The sequence below is a fragment of the Martes martes genome (assembly GCF_963455335.1).
Source record: "Martes martes genome assembly, chromosome: 3".
Lineage (NCBI taxonomy): Eukaryota > Metazoa > Chordata > Mammalia > Carnivora > Mustelidae > Martes > Martes martes.
The window spans coordinates 157,123,983-157,142,045 of NC_137890.1; the positions used below are offsets into that span (position 1 = coordinate 157,123,983).

The window sequence follows — 18,063 nt, forward strand, 5'->3', positions numbered from 1 at the left end:
AAGCCGCTGAGTGTTTCTATTGGCTGCTTAGGGTGCCAATCGGCGAGGTGAGCTTTCCATTGGCTTTGGGGCGGGCGCTCCGAGGCTAGGGGGAAGGAGAAGGGATCAGGAGCGGGAGCTGAGGGGAGGGAGAGGCCGGTCCGGGTCTGGCCGCTGCCTCTGCTCGCCCGAGGTCTCCAGGCCGGGGTGCAGCTCAGTCCTCCGTTCCTGGGCACCGTCTGCGAGGCTTCGCCGGGCCAGCGTGAGAGAGCCGCGGGCGGCGGCCGCCGCAACATGTCAGCCAAGGACGAGCGGGCCAGGGAGATCCTGAGGGGCTTCAAACTGTATCCGCCCGGGAGCGGGGCGGGGCCGGGAGGACTTGGGAGGTGGCCTCTCGCTGAGGAGACCGGCCGGGGGCGGGGGCCGCGCCAGGTGGGCACCGGACGGGAGCGCGGCGGGAGGGGACAGAGGGAACGGCGTCCGGGGCCCCCGGCGGGACCGGGCACTGGAGACGGGGCGGGGGGAGTCCTGAGGGAGGAAGGGGACGTTGTCTGGAGCCCCGGGCACTGGAGGCGGAGGACCCCGGACGCAATTGGGCTGGGAGAAGCGCCCGGCGTCGGAAACGGGCTTCGGGGAGGCCGGCTTGGGTCCGAGCCTCGGCCCGAACCCAGAGGCCGGGAAGGGGCTGCGGCCCGCAGGGAAGGACTGAGGGGGCGCGGTGAGCTGGCCTCGGAAACCCGCAGCCCTTTTGGCGGGAAGCCCCCGGGGGAGCAGGAAAAAGTGACTCGGAGCGAGTGACCTTGTGTGGGACAAATGCAAATACTTGCGCTAAACTCTCCCGGGTTCCCCTATCCCACCCGACCCCCGCCTTGTTTCCACAACTTCTCTGCCTCACTTGTGGCTCCTTCCAGGGCTGGAGCCGAGGAAGGTGGGCAAAGAGAAGCCCGGGATCGACCTCATCTTAACTCTGTCTTGGCCTTTTGAGGCATTGGATGGTGGCTGCTTCTTTCTCAGCTTTTCGCTTTTCTGTCCAGCGAAGTGAGGACCCTAAACTCGTGCGTGAGGTGCCTTGAAGTGTTTTGGTGTTGCACTGGGACTCCTGGCAAAGGTATCTGCTCGCTCGTGTTTGTGTGGTTAACGCGTCGACAAGGTGGAGCTGTCCAGCAATTACTTGATTACGTTGGGGAGACGGTAGGATTTAGCAGGATAGAGAAATCATTGCCTCGGGCCTGTTGTGCCGCTTGTGCAACCTTCGCTCCTTAAAGTAGTGAGGAAACCTCGTGTTTTAATGGAGGGTCGATCTGTAACCATAGGATCCTGGACATTCCAATTTCAGATTTTCCTGCTGACCTTTTTTTCTTTTTACATGGTGTGCGTACAATATGGAACATTCTCAAATTCTTCTCTCAGTGAAATTGTAGTCATCACTTTAGATCTGCTCCCCTAAAAGGAGATTGAGTGAGGCACTTTTCTCTGAGCTGCCTGTGTTTTCACAATGCCCATTTCACCCCTGCAAATTTTAATTGCTTTGTCACCGTCAGAGACCAAGTCGGTAGTAAATTTTAGAACACAAAATGCAAAAAAGTTACAGGATGCTTTGGATTTGCAAATGAAAAGTTTCGAATGGAAGCTGACCTGCTCTGCTTCTTTTGAAAAAACCGATTGGCATTATCACCTAGGCGTAATGCTATTCCTGATAAACTTTTTCAGTACTTTAAGGTAGTGAAGTTTAGTAACAACCTCTTTTATAGCTTCATCTATCTTGTGGTGTTTCTCTTCATAATGGCAGCTATAAGTAAATAGGGATGGCTGAAGTGTTAGAAAAGCTATGACACAAATTTTATTTTTCACTTAAGTAATTTATATTGTTACTTAACGTGTGTGCTATAGACAGTAAAACCGGAGACTGGAGAATTGAGAGATTTCAGAAGCACCACTTTTGTGCGATTGGAGTAAACACATTGCTGAAAGCAAGAATCTTTTTCATGGCTTTCAGACAAAGCAGAAGGGGAAAGTTTAACTTCTTACCTCAGTCTGGGCTCAGTCTGGTGAAGCTGTTGAAAAAGAGGCCAAGGGACAAATGTGAAAAAAAGTAGAAAGCAGAACCTGCATCAGCCCCCTAAAGGGCAGGTGAATTAACCAGTTCAATGATGACCTTAGTGTGTTAAGAAACAGGCTTTCAGAGAAGGTTTGACCTGAGCTGATTAAATCTCAACAGAAGAAGCCACATAAAAAAGTTAGCATGGTAGCAAGAAGATACTCATCCTCTGGTAGCCTTTATTGACATCTGAGGATTGAGAGAGAAAGGGAAAGGAGTTCTAGAATTTGCCCACTACCTTCAGGACAAAAACAATGTTTTAGTAAAACAAACTACCTATTGTCCCCCTTTATTATTGGGTAAATTGTTTTTCTGAACTTCCACTGTATCTGTTTCTGTTAAGAGTTTTTTCTACTAAAAAAAAAAAGCTCCGTTATATTCTCCTACAAACAATGACAGTACTCATTTCCACATTGACTATGTCTATCTTTTATATTTTTGACAATTTAGACAAGTAATACTTGTTTTAATTTGTATTTCCCTGGATACCTAGCTCCTTGAATAGGTAATGGAGCATAGTGGTTAAAAGCAATTCTGGACCGTAGAGCTGTACTGTCTGTGTTAGAATCCCAGCCTTGTACTCTTGGTTGTGTGTCCCTGAGCAACTTCTTTAACCTCTACCTCAATTTCCTCATCTGTTGTGAAGATCGAATGAGTTGATAGCTGAAGCATTTAGAAAAGCACCTGATGCCTAGTAAACATTATGTAGTAGCTCTTTTTTTTTTTTTTTTTAAGATTTTACTTATTTGTCAGAAAGAGGGAGAGTGCTTGAGCAGGGGAAGAGGCAGGCAGAGGGAGAAGCAGGCTCCTTGCTGAGCAAGGAGCCTGATGTGACTGATGGGCACTCAATCCCAGGACCCTGGGATCATGACCTGAGCCAAGGACAGACGCTTAACTGACTGAGCCCACTCAGGCATTCCTATAGTAGTTCTTCTTATTATTAGAGTAGTTGCAAAATCTTCTGTTTGGCAGTTTCTTTTCCATGAATTGCCTGTTGATTTTGTTTTTGCCCATTTTACTATTGAATTTTTTACTTACTGGTTTGTAGGTGTTCTTTATTTTAATACCATTTGCCTGTTCTGTATGTTGCAAATATTTTTCATCAACGTATTGCTCATCTCCTTTTTTATTGAACAAATGTTATTTATTTATTTATTTTCAAAGAGTTTATTTGAGAGAGAACATGGTGTTGGGGGAGGCCAGAGGGAGAGGGAGAAGTGGACTCCCCACTGAGCAGGCAGTCCAACTGGGGGCTTGATCCCAGGACCCTGAAGGCAGATGGTTGTCTGACTGAGCCACCCGTGTGTTCCTGTTGAACAAGTTTTAAATTATCATTTAAAATGCATCAATATTTTACATGTGACGTCTGCCTTTTGTGTCCTTTTTTTTTTTTTTTAATTTATTTATTTGAGAGAGAGAGAGAGACAGAGATAGTGACAGAGAGCCCAAGCTGGGAGGAGAGGGAGAAGCAGGCTCCTCACTGAGTTGGGAGCCTGATGCGACACTCAATCCCAGCACCCTGGGATCAGGACCTGAGCCAAAGGCAGATGCTTAACCAATTGAGCCATCCAGGCACCCCTGCATTTTGTGTCTTAAAGATTTATTTACTTGAGTGAGAGAGAGAGAGAGTGCATGTGGGCCATGCATCACACCCCCTCGCACAGGCACAATCAAGAAAAGTGGGGGAGGAAGAGGGAGAGAATCTCAAGCAGACTCCCCCTGATGTAGAGCCCAACTCAGGGCTTGATCTCTCCATTCTGAGATCATGACCTGAACTGAAATCAAGAGTTCGATGCTTAACCTACAGAGCCACTCAGGCACCCTTGCATTTTGTGTCATAAGAAGACCTTCCTGACCATGGGCAAGTCACTCCACTGTCTCTTTCCATCCGTTTCTTTAATATTCAGACAGATAAAAATCATAGGATCTACTTCATAAGTTTGCAATACAGATTAAATTAATTGTTATGACTAAAGAAACAAAACAAAACTTTTCTTACCTCAAGATTAAATATTCTATGTTCTCATCTCTTTTTAATGGTTAGTTCTTTAATCCACCTGGAATGTTTTTACACAAATTATATGTGGTAGAAATCTAACTTCTTGTGCTATTTTATTTTTTTTTTTTTTTTTTTTTTTAAATTTGAAAGCAGTTTTTTTTTTTAAGATTTTATTTATTCACTTGACAGACAGAGATCACAAGTAGACAGAGAGGTAAGCAGAGAGAGGAAGGGAAGCAGGCTCCCCGCTGAGCAGAGAGCCCGATGCAGGGCTCGATCCCAGGACCCTGAGATCATGACCTGAGCCGAAGGCAGAGGCTTTAACCCACTGAGCCACCCAGGCGCCCCTTCTTGTGCTATTTTAAAGTGGTACTTAATTTTTCCATTACCAACCTCAGCCCCCAGAAATGACCTTTATTGATATTTTAATATAACCTTCCAATGTGGCTAATGTAGTATATTTGCTTTTATAAGAATTGAATTTTAGGGGGGCCTGGGTGGCTTAGTAGGTTAAAGCCTCTGCCTTCGGCTCAGGTCATGATCTCAGGGTCCTGGGATCGAGCCCTGAATCGGGCTAACTGCTCCGCAGGGAGCCTGCTTCCTCCTCTCTCTCTGCCTGCCTCTCTGCCTAGTTGTGATTTCTCTCTGTCAAATAAATAAAATGAAAAAAAAAATAGCTTGGAAAAAAAAAAAAGAATTGAATTTTAGGGGGGCCTGGGTGGCTCAGTGGTTTAAAGCCTCTGCCTTTGGCTCAGGTCATGAACTCAGGGTCCTGGGATCGAGCCCCGCATTGGGCTCTCTGCTCAGCGGGGAGCCTGCTTTCCCCCCTCTCTCTCTGCCTGCCTCTCTGCCTATTTGTGATCTCTGTCTGTCAAATAAATAAATAAAATCTTAAAAAAAATTGAATTTTATAAGAATTGAATCATAAGCATTATTTTATAACTTATTTTTTCTCTTAATAATTTTTCTCTTAATAATTAATTTACCATGTTCATAACTTCCAAAGATGTTTACTTTTAATTGCTTTCTTTTCTTTTTTTCCTTAAGATTTTATTCACTTATTTGACAGAGAGAGAGAGAGTATAAGCCAGGGGGAGTAGCAGGGTGGGGGGAGAAGTAGGCACCCCGCTAAGCAGGGAGCTCAATTCGGAGCTTGATTCTAGGACCCAGGGATCATGACCTGAGCTGAAGGCTCACGTCCCTTTAATTGCTTTCCATGACATAAATTTGTCATAGTCCTTTTACGCAAGTTTTCCAGTGTAGCCTATATAATGCACTGTTCTGCCTCTTCAAACTGCTTTTCCTCAACATAAATACAGTTGGCCCTTGAACAACACTGATTTAAACTGTGCAGGTCCACTTAAATAAGAATTTTTTCAATAACTATGGTATACAGTATTGTAAATGTATTTTCTCTGCCTTATGATTTCTTAAGAACATTTTTTTTTTTTTTATTTTCAGTGTAACAGTATTCATTGTTTTTTCACCACACCCAGTGTTCCATGCAATCTGTGCCCTCCCTAATACCCACCACCTGGTTCCCCCAACCTCCCACCCCCCGCCCCTTCAAAACCCTCAGGTTGTTTTTCAGAGTCCATAGTCTCATGGTTCACCTCCCCTTCCAATAAGAACATTTTTTCCTCTAACTTATTTTGGGGCACCTGGGTGTCTCAGTCATTAGGCATCTGCCTTCGACTCAAGTCATGATCTCAGGGTCCTGGGATCAAACCCCACATCGAGCCCCACATCGGGCTCCCTGCTCCTCGGGAAGCCTGTTTCTTCCTCTCCCACTCCCCCTGCTTGTGTTCTCTCTCTCACTGTGTCTCTCTCTGTCAAATAAATAAATAAAATCTATTTTTAAAAAAAGAATATGAGGGACGCCTGGGTGGCTCAGTTGGTTAAGCGGCTGCCTTCGGCTCAGGTCATGATCCCAGCGTCCTGGGATCGAGTCCCACATCGGGCTCCTTGCTCCGCAGGGAGCCTGCTTCTCACTCTGCCACTCTGTCTGCCTGTGCTCGCTCGCTCTCTCTCTCTCTCTCTCTCTCTCTCTGACAAATAAATAAATAAAATCTTTAAAAAAAAAAAAAAAAAAAAAAAAAAAAAAAAAAAAAAAAAAAAAAAAAAAAGAATATGGTACATAATACATATAACATACAAAATACATGTTAATTGACTTTATGTTATCAGTAAGGCTTATAATCAACAATAGGCTATTAGTAGATAAGTTTTGGAGGAGTCAAAAATTAGACACAAATTTTCAACTATGAAGATAGTTTGTGCCCTGACCTGTATACAACTTTATTAAATTAATATCAAGAAACTAACAGCCTACCATAAGAAAGATTGTGCTTTTATAATTTTATTATTCTTTTTTTTAAAGATTTTATTTGGCAGATCACAAGTAGGCAGAGAGGCAGGCAAAGAGAGAGCGGGAAGCAGGCTCTGCTGAGCAGAGAGCCCCATGTGGGGCTCAATCCCAGGACCCTGAGATAATGACCTGAGCTGAAGGCAGAGGCTTAACCCACTGAGCCACCCAGGCGCCCATATAATTTTATTATTCTTATACCATTTGGAATTTGCTTTGGTCTAAGATATGAAGTAGTGATTTAACTTTTCCTTTGAAGATTAGCTAATTGCCCCATTTACTTGTACTCCAGAAGTTAATATAATATCTAGAATATAAATGATTGCCTCCAGGGGCACCTGACTGGTTCCGTTGGTGGAACATGTGGCTCTTGATCTTGAGGTCGTGAGTTTGAGACCCACGTTGAGTGTAGAGGTCACTTAAAAATAAAATCTTTAATTAATAATAATCTAAGTGGCTTAGTCGGTTAAGCATCTGACTCTTGATTTTGGCTCAGGTCTTGATCTCAGGGTCATGTGATGAAGCCCCACATCAGGCTCTGCACTGGGCATGGAGCCTGCTCAAGATTCTCCCTCTCCCTCTCACTTTCTCTCTCTCTCCCCCTCTCAAAAATAAGCAAATAAATAAAATCTTTTAAAAATTAAAAAAATAAACAACTGCCTACAAATCAGTAAAATAAGTGGGTGAGCTGGGTGGCTCAGTCAGTTAAGCATCTGCCTTCAGCTCAGGTCATGATTTTGGGGTCCTGCGATTGAGCCCCACACCTGGCTCCCTGCTCACTGAAGAGCTTGCTTCTCCCTCTGCCCCATCCCCCTGTTTGTGCTCTCTCTCGCTCTCACTCTATCTCAAATAAATCTTTTTAAAAAATAAATGTTTAACTCAAAATGGACAAATAATATAAACAAAGAGTTCACAGAAGAAAACTACAGGTAGCCAATGAATATATTAAGAGATGTTCAGCCTTAATAAATCAACAGACTGTCTCTTTTTTCCCAATTAATTAACAAAAATGTAAAAAGTTGACAATAGGGGCTCCTGGCTGGCTCAGTCAGTAGAGCATACGTCTCTTTTATTTATTTATTTTTTAAGATTTTTTTTTTTTTTTTTTTTTTTGACAGAGAGGAAGAGATCACAAGTAGACAAAGCAGCAGGCAGAGAGAAGGGAGAAGCTGGCTCCCCGCTGAGCAGAGAGAGCCCGATGCGGGGCTCGATCCTAGGACCCCAAGACCATGACCTGAGCCGAAGGCAGAGGCTTTAACCCACTGAGCCACCCAGGCACCCCTCCTTTTTTTTTTTCTTTTTTTAAGATTTTATTCATTTATTTGAGAGAGTGCACAATCTGGGGGAGGGGCAAAGGGAGAAGGAGGAGCAGACTCCCCACTGAACAGGTAGCTGGATACCGACCTTGATGCCAGTATCCTGGGATCAGGATCTGAGCTGAAGGCAGACACTTAATGACTGAGCTACCCAGGCGCCTGAGCATGCAATTCTTGATCTTTGGGTTTTGGGTTCCAGCCCCACAAGGGGCACGGAGCCTACTATAAATAAATCAATCAAAATCAATAATATTCAGTATTGACAACTGTTTGGGGGGAAAGGGACACTTCACTTGCTCTGTGTGTGTGTGTGTGTGTGTGTGTGTAGGTGTAGCTTTTATGGAGAAACTTATGAGTAACTGCAGCAGAGCAGAACAGTAGTTAAAGAGTTCGGTGGTTAAGAGTGTGGTATCTAGGTTCAGACTTACTGCCTTCAGCATTGTTACCCTAGACAGAGCATTCAAACTCTAAACCTCAGTATCCGTATAATTTCCTCAGAGTGTTGTTAGAATTACATGAGACTGCATATAAAATAATTAGTATAGGGCCTGGCACATAGTAAGTAATAAATGTTAACTATGTTATTATTTGTTTTATTAATAATTATTAACATTATAACAATAACAGTGGTATTAATATTGCTGCAAAGCCAGTTTTTTTCTGAGATAAACCAGTGCCTTTATGCTGTTATGCTGTTACTAAGAAAATAGAATATGTCTTTTTTTACCTTGTTTACCTTGTTTTCTGGGAAGTAGTTACATTTCAATTTATGACAGCTTAGCAGAAAAGGAATTAGTTTGGCTCAGAAGGTTTCTGAAAGTACCTTTCACGTGTTTTCTCTCATTCCCTCTCCATAGTTTGGTCCTGGATCCCCCACATCATCTTTCTCATAGCATCCTTTTTTTTTTTTTTTTAGATTTTATTTATTTATGTGACAGAGATCACAAGTAGGCAGAGAGGCAGGCAGAGAGAGAGGAAGGGAAGCAGGCTCCCTGCTGAGCAGAGAGCCCGAGGAGGCGGGACTTGATCCCAGGACCCAGGGACCGGGACCGTGACCTGAGCCGAAGGCAGAGGCTTTAACCCACTGAGTCACCCAGGTGCCCCTCTCATAGCATCTTGATCTTCGACTTTGCTTCTAGTCAAAAATATTTGGCTTTAAATCTTCTGTTTGTTTAGATTTCCTTATTAAAAATAGTAGACTGTTGAACTTCTCTTGAAAGTCAGTATTCCCTAATATATGCCTTGGCCAAGTGTTAAAAATGAGTTTGATTTTTGAGTTTATGATTTTCTAAAATACGGTTTTTGTTTATCAACTCAAGCTCTGGGGAGGCAACCAGAACACAGTACTCATAAAGCCAATGAATACTGTTGATCACAGATTGTCCAGTCATAAACTTCATGTAGATTATGATTGGTAGTATGTTTTCCAGGATGAGAAGTTGTTATTGTTACCCTGAATGAATTAAATGAAGTTATGCCCTATTGATCATGTTATTTAGGATTTTTAAATGGGCATTCCTGCTTTCACATTTTGGGGAGGAATTTTGAAATATAATTATAGTCTTCAGATCTTCTAAATTTCTTTGAGGATTCTGTATGTGGTTTATAGTGAAACATTATAGTAACTTCTGGAGAAATGCAACAGAACATGGTGAGACTCCCATGAAAAATTCTGGCTATATTGGCACTGTATTTGATAAAGGGCTAGCAGTGGTGCTGAGGTTTGACCGCTATGGGTTCCTATTAAGCTTGACCTCACTTTTGGCTCACAGGCCTCCCTTGTAAGCAGTCTGCACCCTCAGATCTGCATGGTAGAGGAAAACTTGACCAAACGTAGGGACCAAACCCTATTCCTGAGCTTTAGCATCATAGGAAGGTAGTTTAAAGGCCATTGTGACAGGGCGCCTGGGTGGCTCAGTGGGTTAAGCCTCTGCCTTTAGCTCAGGTCATGATCTCAAGGTCCTGGGATCGAGCCCCACATTGGGCTCTCTGCTCAGCAGGGAGCCTGCTTCCCCTTCTCTCTCTGCCTGCTGCTGCCTACCTGTGATCTCTCTCTCTGTCAAATAAATAAATAAAATCTTTAAAAAAAAAAAAAAGTCTATTATGACTAGTAACCTAAAGTTTCCAACCAGTGCTTGAATACTTAAAACTCAGATTGTCAAGATGTTAAGAGTACTGTTCCTTTTTTGCTTTTGACCTGATGATAATTTTGAAGCTGAGAGGAAAAACAAGTATATTTTCTTACAGTCCATCCACAAAAGTCTCGTGATTGGCAAAGAAGTCCCACATGTGAGGAACTTGTTTGGTCTACAATGAGAGGTCATGGCTAAGTCCATCTGGTCCAGAGGAGAGGCACTGGAATCATGTGGAGAATGGGAAGGCTTGACCTGAAGATGAAGAATTAAGAATGAAGAATGAGTGTTCTAAAGTTTAAAAAGCTGTTCTAGAGAGAAAGAATTAAATGTGTTCTATTTGGCTCTCAGAGAAGGGTAGATGTTATAGGGGACGAAGTTTATTTAGCCCAATTACCTGAAAGGGGGGAAAAAAAGCATTTTCCAGAAAGTATTTTAAGCAGCAAATGGATGTTCCTGTCCATCAGGAGAATTGCAAAGGGAAATTTTGTGTGCATCAAGATAAGGTGTTAGAGATATGATCTCCAGAAGGACTCAAATCATTTTCCAATACCACAATTCTTTGATTTGGTGACAATCATTCTTAATTAACGAGGATTCTTTTCAGCAAGTATTTCTATTTAGATATGAGCTAGACCTAAAATAGGCAAAACATTTTTTGTAATTTGACGTAATTAAAACAAGACATCATTTCCATTTTGTTTTTCAGACAACTCTTTTCTTAGATGCTCAGTATTGATGAAGTATTCTATTTAGCGTATTGTGGACCCATTGATTCAGAGTCCTGGAGAGCAATTACTATCTCTGAATTTAGATAAAATCTAGAGAACTAAACAAATAACTCTAATGTAAATAACACTTTAAATATAGCCATAAGAAGAAAGGGGGTGACCTAATAATATTTGACATTCCTATAGTCTTTTTCAGTTTTTCAAACTACTTTGATATACTATTGCATTATTGCAATAACTCTATATATTGCTCTGCTCACTTTATAAATGGGAAATTAAGGATTGATGAGGTTATCCCTGAGATTAAGGCAGAACCTGAAGGTTCTGAGTACAGGAATGTCAGATACGATTAGGCCACCCCCTTTCTTCTTGTGGCTATATTTCAAGTGTCACAAAATAAGTGCCTAAGTAGCATAAAGTGCTGTAGTATCTCAGAAGAAGGTTGACTACTCCTGGAGGTGTTGTTGAAGGGTTTAGAATTGTTCTTGGAATAGGATCTTAAAAGAGAGATGAGTAGGTGTTGAGCAGCTTAATTTTCAAGATCCTGAAGAGTAACAGAGGAAGGAAAGTGACATGAAACATGCAGGAAGAGAGTGCTTTGCAGGGGATTTGGGATCAAGGATGAGGAGGAATGAGAGTCAAAAACAAGTCCTTGGAATTGCTGGAAATTGAATTCGTTCACTGAATATTTGAGACTACTAAGAGTCTCATGATATCTTATAGGTCGTTGGTGATCTTTTTGAGAGTAGCTGATACTTGAGGAAACAAATTAGGTATAATCTGCCGGGATTAGAAAATGGATGATAGATGAGGAAATTAAGTCACTTTACTTTTTAAGAATTTAAAGAATACTTTACTTTTTCTAGAAATCTGGTGACCTAGGAATGCAGAGATCAAAGAAGTAGCTTGAGGAGGTAGGTCTTATTAAAGAATGAAAATCACTGGGGTGTCTGGCTGGCTCAGTCAGTGGAGTGCGCGATGCTTAATCTTGGGGTCATGAGTTTGAGCCCCATGTTGGCTGTAGAGAATCCTTAATTAAAAAAAAAAGAATGGAAATCACTTATTTAAGCTATCTAACTTTGTGCAAATTGCTTAACATCTCTAAAACAAGGAGAATACTTGCTTTGTCTGCTTAACAGAGATGTTCTGAAATTTGAGTGAAATAGTATATGCCAACTCTCTTTAAAAACCATAGCTCTACAGGGGCACTGGCGTGGCTCATTCAGTTGGGCGTCTGCCCTCAGCTCTGGTCATGATCCCAGGGCTCTAGGATCAAGCCCCACATTGGGGTACACGCTCAGCAGGGAATCTGCTTCTACCTCTCCCTCTCCCCTCCCCCTTCTGTGCTCGCTCACTCACTCTTTGTCTCTCAAATAAATAAATAAAATCTTTAAAAACCAACAGCAAACACCATAGCTCTACAAATGCATTGTGCTTACTGTAGCATGGTTTCAATTATTTATCTTTGTTTTAAAGTTCAGGGTTGCTGTCTCTTTTGCCAGTTTGTAGGTTTCATGTTTCAGGGTATTGATAAAGCCAGAGTCTTAGTGATTCTTTTTTACCCCAGCTTAGACATCTGAAGCCTTTTTTCACAATTCTGGAAGTAGTGACTGTTGAACTGATAGCAGAGGAAGCCCTCTACATGACACATATGTCCCACTTGAAAAGCAAAATTATCTTTGCCTTTTCTTTTTTTAAGAGGCTTCTAACTTGAAGAAGTTGATTTCCCTCTCAATACTGTAGCATGTTTTTAAAACTAGGTAAAATTCACAGATCTCTGAATGTGGCTTTTGATAGGATTCCAAGCAATATCCTTATGCCTCCAAATAACATATAGGAAATAGTGGCTGAACCTTTTGGGAACACACCCTTGGGGAAGGGCCTTGTATTATCTCCATGGCTGTGTCTATTCTAGCTTGTTTCTGACCAGTCTCAGGCACATAACTGCACACATTAGTAGAGAAATGGACCTATGAGGGAAAAAAAGGTTAGTTTCATTTGACTTTGCTTGTGAGAAGAGTGTGTTATGTTTCAAATAGTGATCTTCTCATTGCTAAATTACTTGCCTCCACTGTTTCCTAGGCCAGTTTGAATTTTGATTGTATGCTTTCCAAGCACAGTGCCTTTGTCAGGGGCAGAGTATTATTTCACAGGGATATCACCACTGATTACAGTGCTGCATATTATGTTTCAAGGATACTGAAACCTGGTTTCTCAGGGATCCATTTATATTTTTCTCACCTCATCCCCCATAAATAGGAAAACTACCATGGGGAAAATCACCAATTAGGATTGGTTCTCACGAATGTGAGGATACATACAGGATGCTCTGTCTAACCAATGCTAGTGCAGAAAAAGCCTAGAAGGAGGGCTTTGAAAGAAGTGATATTTAAGAATTAATGAAACTTTGGGACGCCTGGCTGGCGCAGTCGGTAGAGCACACGACTCTGGATCTCAGGGTTGTGAGTTCAAGTCCCATGTTAGGTTGGAGGTTACTTTAAAAATAAATTAATACAAATTAAAAAAAAGAAGAATGAAGGTGGGAGTAAGAAACAGAAATGAGTTCAGAAAGTGAGCAAGGAGGGGCAAGTTTGAAAGGGGAGAGATCATGAAGGCAGAGTGTTTAGGGAGCAAGAAGAAGAAAAAAGGCCACAACCCAAAACTAGGGAAGCAGAGCAAAGAAAGGAATTCCTTTAAAAAAAAAAAAAAGGAAAGAAAGAAAGGCATTCCTATGATGAAAATGCGTAGGATACCACCAAATAGAGACTCCCTTTGTTTATTGCTAGTCTGTACAGCTGCTTTCAGCCCAGAGGAATGAGAAGACAGAGGTTTTTCTTCATGCCTGTGCCCTTGGTCCTGAAGCTTTTGCCTGTATTACTGTGGTCTGCCATGGTAGACATTAGCATATATCAGTATGTGCTGAGTCAGCCACTTTGCCTGGAAATTCTACTTACCTTGAAATTCCTCAAACTATAGGTAATGAACCGCATGCCCATATATAATTTACAGATACTCTGCCAAGTCGTGAATTCAACTTAATGTAGGATGGGCTTTTAAATTCTGATGCGTTTTTACCTGCAGTTTGGCTGACTGACTAGCTGTTCTCCTTAGGGAGAATGGGATTTTTTTGATGCTTGCTTTGCTGCTTGTTTTTGCTGAGCTCCAGGTCTAAGTTGCCCTTGGCACAGCTTTCTGAATTCTGAATGAGCAGTTCTCCTTGGCTCCTGGACACTCTTCAGTGAGCTCTGCCTTCTGGTTGCTCAGACTGAGAGGGAGAGTTCTAGCAACTTGCTCTCTGTTACTTGTGACTCTGTGACTTGCTCTCTGTTACTCATTGTGGTTCACCACACATCTGAGTGTCAGTTCGGTGTGGAGCACTGAGAAGGGATAAATAGTATTGTGCCCGTGGAACTTGACTTGCAAATTTGACTGACATTCTGATGAGTACTTCCGTGCTGGTGTAAACACATCTATAGGTACACTGAGGAGGGATCAGGTAGCCTTGCCTCAGGGTGTATCAGGGAGCACAATCAGAGAGGAAGTTGACACAGCACTGTGACTTTAAGGAGCATCCTAGAGTGGGACGCATGTTCTAGGCATAGTAGAGCAGCGTATGCTAAACACTGAAACACAAGAATGTACTGAGATGCAGGAACTAAGGCTAGCTGGAGGGTAGGTGCATGTAAGGGCTGGAGTAGAAGGTAATTCTGAAGAATGGAATGGATGGCAGAGACTCTGTGTCTTTCTTCCTCCAACAAACCTGAATTTACCCTGTTGACTTCCTTACCCCAGGCTTATAGCACTTTATTATACCTGCTGCCCTTCTGGTTTCCTTCTGAGTTGCTGTTCTTTATCAAATTGTCCTTTCTACTTGCTTGACATTACCTTCCTATCTCACCCGTCTCTGTTCTTCTTTTAACCTATTATCAACTCTTTTAACCTATTATCAACCTTTTAACCTATTATAACCCCCCTTTTTTTTAAATCAGCATTCCCCAAAACTGCTTACAAAGCTTGAACTTTATATGTCCCTCAGAAATGTGTGTGTCTGAAAACGGAAGGACTTTTTTTATTGGACATTCGCATAGGATTATATTGAGACCATATCAAGACCAGAGATCTTATCTTTCAATCTAGAATAGTGCTTCTTGAACTGTCACTGGTAATGATCCAGGTTTTTATTTTTAATCCTTCACAGACCAACATTTTCGTAAAATAAAATGAGTTAATAAAAATAATAAATACAAGTTAATTTAAAAATGACATATAAAATAAAGCCAGAAGGTTTTATTAGAATCCATAAATTATTCTGCTTAATTGCTATTATAGTTTTTAAACACTTATCTTGTCACAAACTGGTAACAGACGATTCACAAACCAGCCTCACTGGTCTGTGGATCACATTTTTGGCAGCACAGTTATAGAATCCTCAATACAACTTGTGCCTGATACACAGTAGAACTTCAGTGAATGAGATGGTTAGCGTGATTATACCAGAGAAAGGGAAAAAATAACAGTAGCAGCTCTCTTTGGGGGCTTGGAGTAAATGATAAAGGGAGAAAGAGTGCTACAATAATATGACCCCCCCACCAATAAAACAGACTTCTCATCATCACTCTCTCTGAACATCACTCCTTTGGCTCTGTAGTGAGCCAGATAGATTTTAATAAATCATTTGTGTAGATTACTGAGAAATTATAGTTTTGTTTTTGCTGATTATGCAAAACTTACTCTGCAGAAAAATGTCAACCCATGTCTCTGAACTAGCTTTCATGAGCAAATGTACAATTTACCTAGGGTTAATTTCAAATCCTAACTACCCCGCTCTTCAAATCAAAGCATTTCTCCATGTCATAATGTAGGCCACACTGCCAAATGCTTCCCCTGCCTGAGATTTTGTTTCCTTTGGTGTCTTCTGAATAGGGTAAGAAGTCTTTTTTTTTTTTTTTTAAGATTTTATTTATTTATTTGACAGAGAGAGAGAGAGATCCCAAGTAGGAAGAGCAGCAGGCAGAGAGAGGGGGGAAGCAGGCTCCCTGCTTAGCAGAGAGCCAGATGCGGGGCTTGATCCCAGGACCCTGAGATCATGACCTGAGCTGAAGGCAGAGACTTAACCCACTGAGCCACCCAGGTACCCCAGGGTAAGAAGTCTTTTTATCAAAAACTTTGTAACAAACCAATCAGCCTTCTGTGTCAATTAACATAATTTTAGATTGCTTACAACACTGCAGTTTTTCAGTTCTTCAAAGCAGATTGTAAGGTCTTGAATCCCCTTCAAGAGGGATTCATGATATCATTCAGAAGATAGAAAAGCAGGTCACTTTTTAAAATATTCAGATATATAGCTACAGTCAAAGGATATCATTATTTTTAAATATTTAAATATTTAAATATTTTTAATGTAACTTATAATAGAGAAGTTTTATTTTCATAAATAAAACTTCGCTTTCCTAGTGGATCAGTATAGCACCAATAACTCAGTGAATCATCCTCGTTCTCTGCTAACCATTCCCCAGGAGAACATCATTAGAAGGCCAAAAAGACCACTTCCATGGCATATTTGAGGATCTGGCACCCTTTCTTTTTCACCCTCTTATCAGTTCCCTCAGCTTTTCTAGCTCTGGAGACCTGTCCTCACAAGGATACCCCAGACCTTGCAACTGCCTGAACCCACTCTCTAGGAGTATGTAATGTAGACAGATATCTCTCTGAACACTGGCTATGTTGTTTACTAACTGTGGGTTGCTGAGAAAGGTATTTAACTTCAGAGAGTACCACTTTTTCATGTGGGTGTCAGTATTAAAGGAGATAAAATTGAAAAAAATGAACTCATTCTAATTTGGTATATAACTTGGTATATATATTGAATGTAGGTTATTGGAAATAGCAGCTATTTTTTTTAAAGGTTTTATTCATTTATTTGACAGAGAGAGATCACAAGTAGGCAGAGAGGCAGACAGAGAGAGAGGGGGAAGCAGGCTCCCCGCTGAGCGGAGAGCCCGATGCGGGGCTCAATCCCAGGACCCTGGGACCATGACCCGAGCCGAAAGCAGAGGCTTTAACCCTCTGAGCCACCCAGGTGCCCTGGAAATAGCAGCTATTTTAACCTGCCTCCTCTTTCTTTGAGGACTAGCTTTAAGCAGTGAATGTAGCCAGCTGCCAGATAAGGCCAGAAATACTGTTTACCTTTTCCCTGGCCTTATACTATCAGCAATTACTAAGTTAAACAAGACTGTTAAGAAGCTAATTCTGAGGGGCGCCTGGGTGGCTCAGTGGGTTAAAGCCTCTGCCTTCGGCTCAGGTCATGATCCCAGGGTCCTAGGATCGAGCCCCGCATCGGGCTCTCTGCTCAGCAGGGAGCCTGCTTCCTCCTCTCTCTCTGCCTGCCTCTCTGCCTACTTGTAATCTCTGTCTGTCAAATAAATAAATAAATCTTTAAAAAAAAAAAAAAGAAGCTAATTCTGAGAAATGCAAAAGATTAGGGCTTTGTCTGCTTTAGTAATGAGCCACTGATTAAGAATTATTGACCTTGAGGCACCTGGCTGGCTCAGTCAGAAGAGCATGTGACTCTTGATCTGAGGGTAGTGAGTTTGAGCCTTGTGTTGGGTGTAGAGATTACTTAAATTAATAAAACTTTAAAAAAAAATCGATCTTTTTAGCCGTTAGACTAACGCAGTGAGATTTCCCTTAGCCTTTGGAGACTGTAGAAACTCAGAAGAGAGACCAGAACCTCAGTCTTAGTTAGACTGATCTGTTTTCCCAGTCTTGACTAGAGTGGATTGTCTGGCCACTCACCTCAGCATTTGAATGTGGAAGAGACCGACCCTTAGTTGGTACTAGATTTGTTACCTGGACATTGTGGCTCCATCAATTTTATATAGTTTGGTGTGGTTCAATAATTTCTGGGAAGTTTGTGTAAACTAGAAGATAGTGTCTCTAGTCATACAATGTGTCCTTTTTGTAAATGTATCTTTTACCCATCAAGGATATATATAAAATATCAAGAATCAAGGATCCCAAAAGTGAATGAACTATGACCTGTGGAGCATGCTAACAGCATAATCTGAGCTTGCATTCTAAGGCATTAAAGACATCTATATTCTGCTGTTTGGAAGTGCCTTTCTAGCCTCTTGTCCTGGAAGGACTGCTTGTCCTGTATCATGAGCTTAAGGATCATGACTTCTTCATCTTCTGTCCCCCTGTCTTAAGTATAGTCTCTCCCCGGTACAAAGTAGGCATTCAGGATAGCTGACTGTGTCATATAAATGTTGAGAGCATGGACATTAAATCAGGCAGTCAAAAAACAACTTTACTGCTTACTGACTCCGAGACCTTTGAGCAAGGTACTTGCCATCCCTAAACTAGATTCCTCATTGATGAAAGAACTCTAATAACAGCACCTATTTCATAGCATTGTGAGGATTAATTTAGATATGGATCAAG

At 41.8% G+C, this 18,063-nt stretch overlaps 1 protein-coding gene across 1 annotated transcript in view; it reads left to right on the forward strand.

The window, feature by feature from the left end:
• Positions 1 to 73: 73 nt before the first annotated feature.
• PDE6D (phosphodiesterase 6D) overlaps positions 74 to 18,063 on the forward strand; it is a 51,206-nt gene continuing 33,216 nt past the window's right edge. Inside the window, exon 1 of the mRNA XM_080798960.1 lies at positions 74 to 323. Within this exon, the coding sequence (XP_080655086.1) occupies positions 274 to 323 (50 nt within the window). The 5' untranslated portion in view covers positions 74 to 273. The remainder of the gene's footprint in view (positions 324 to 18,063) is intronic.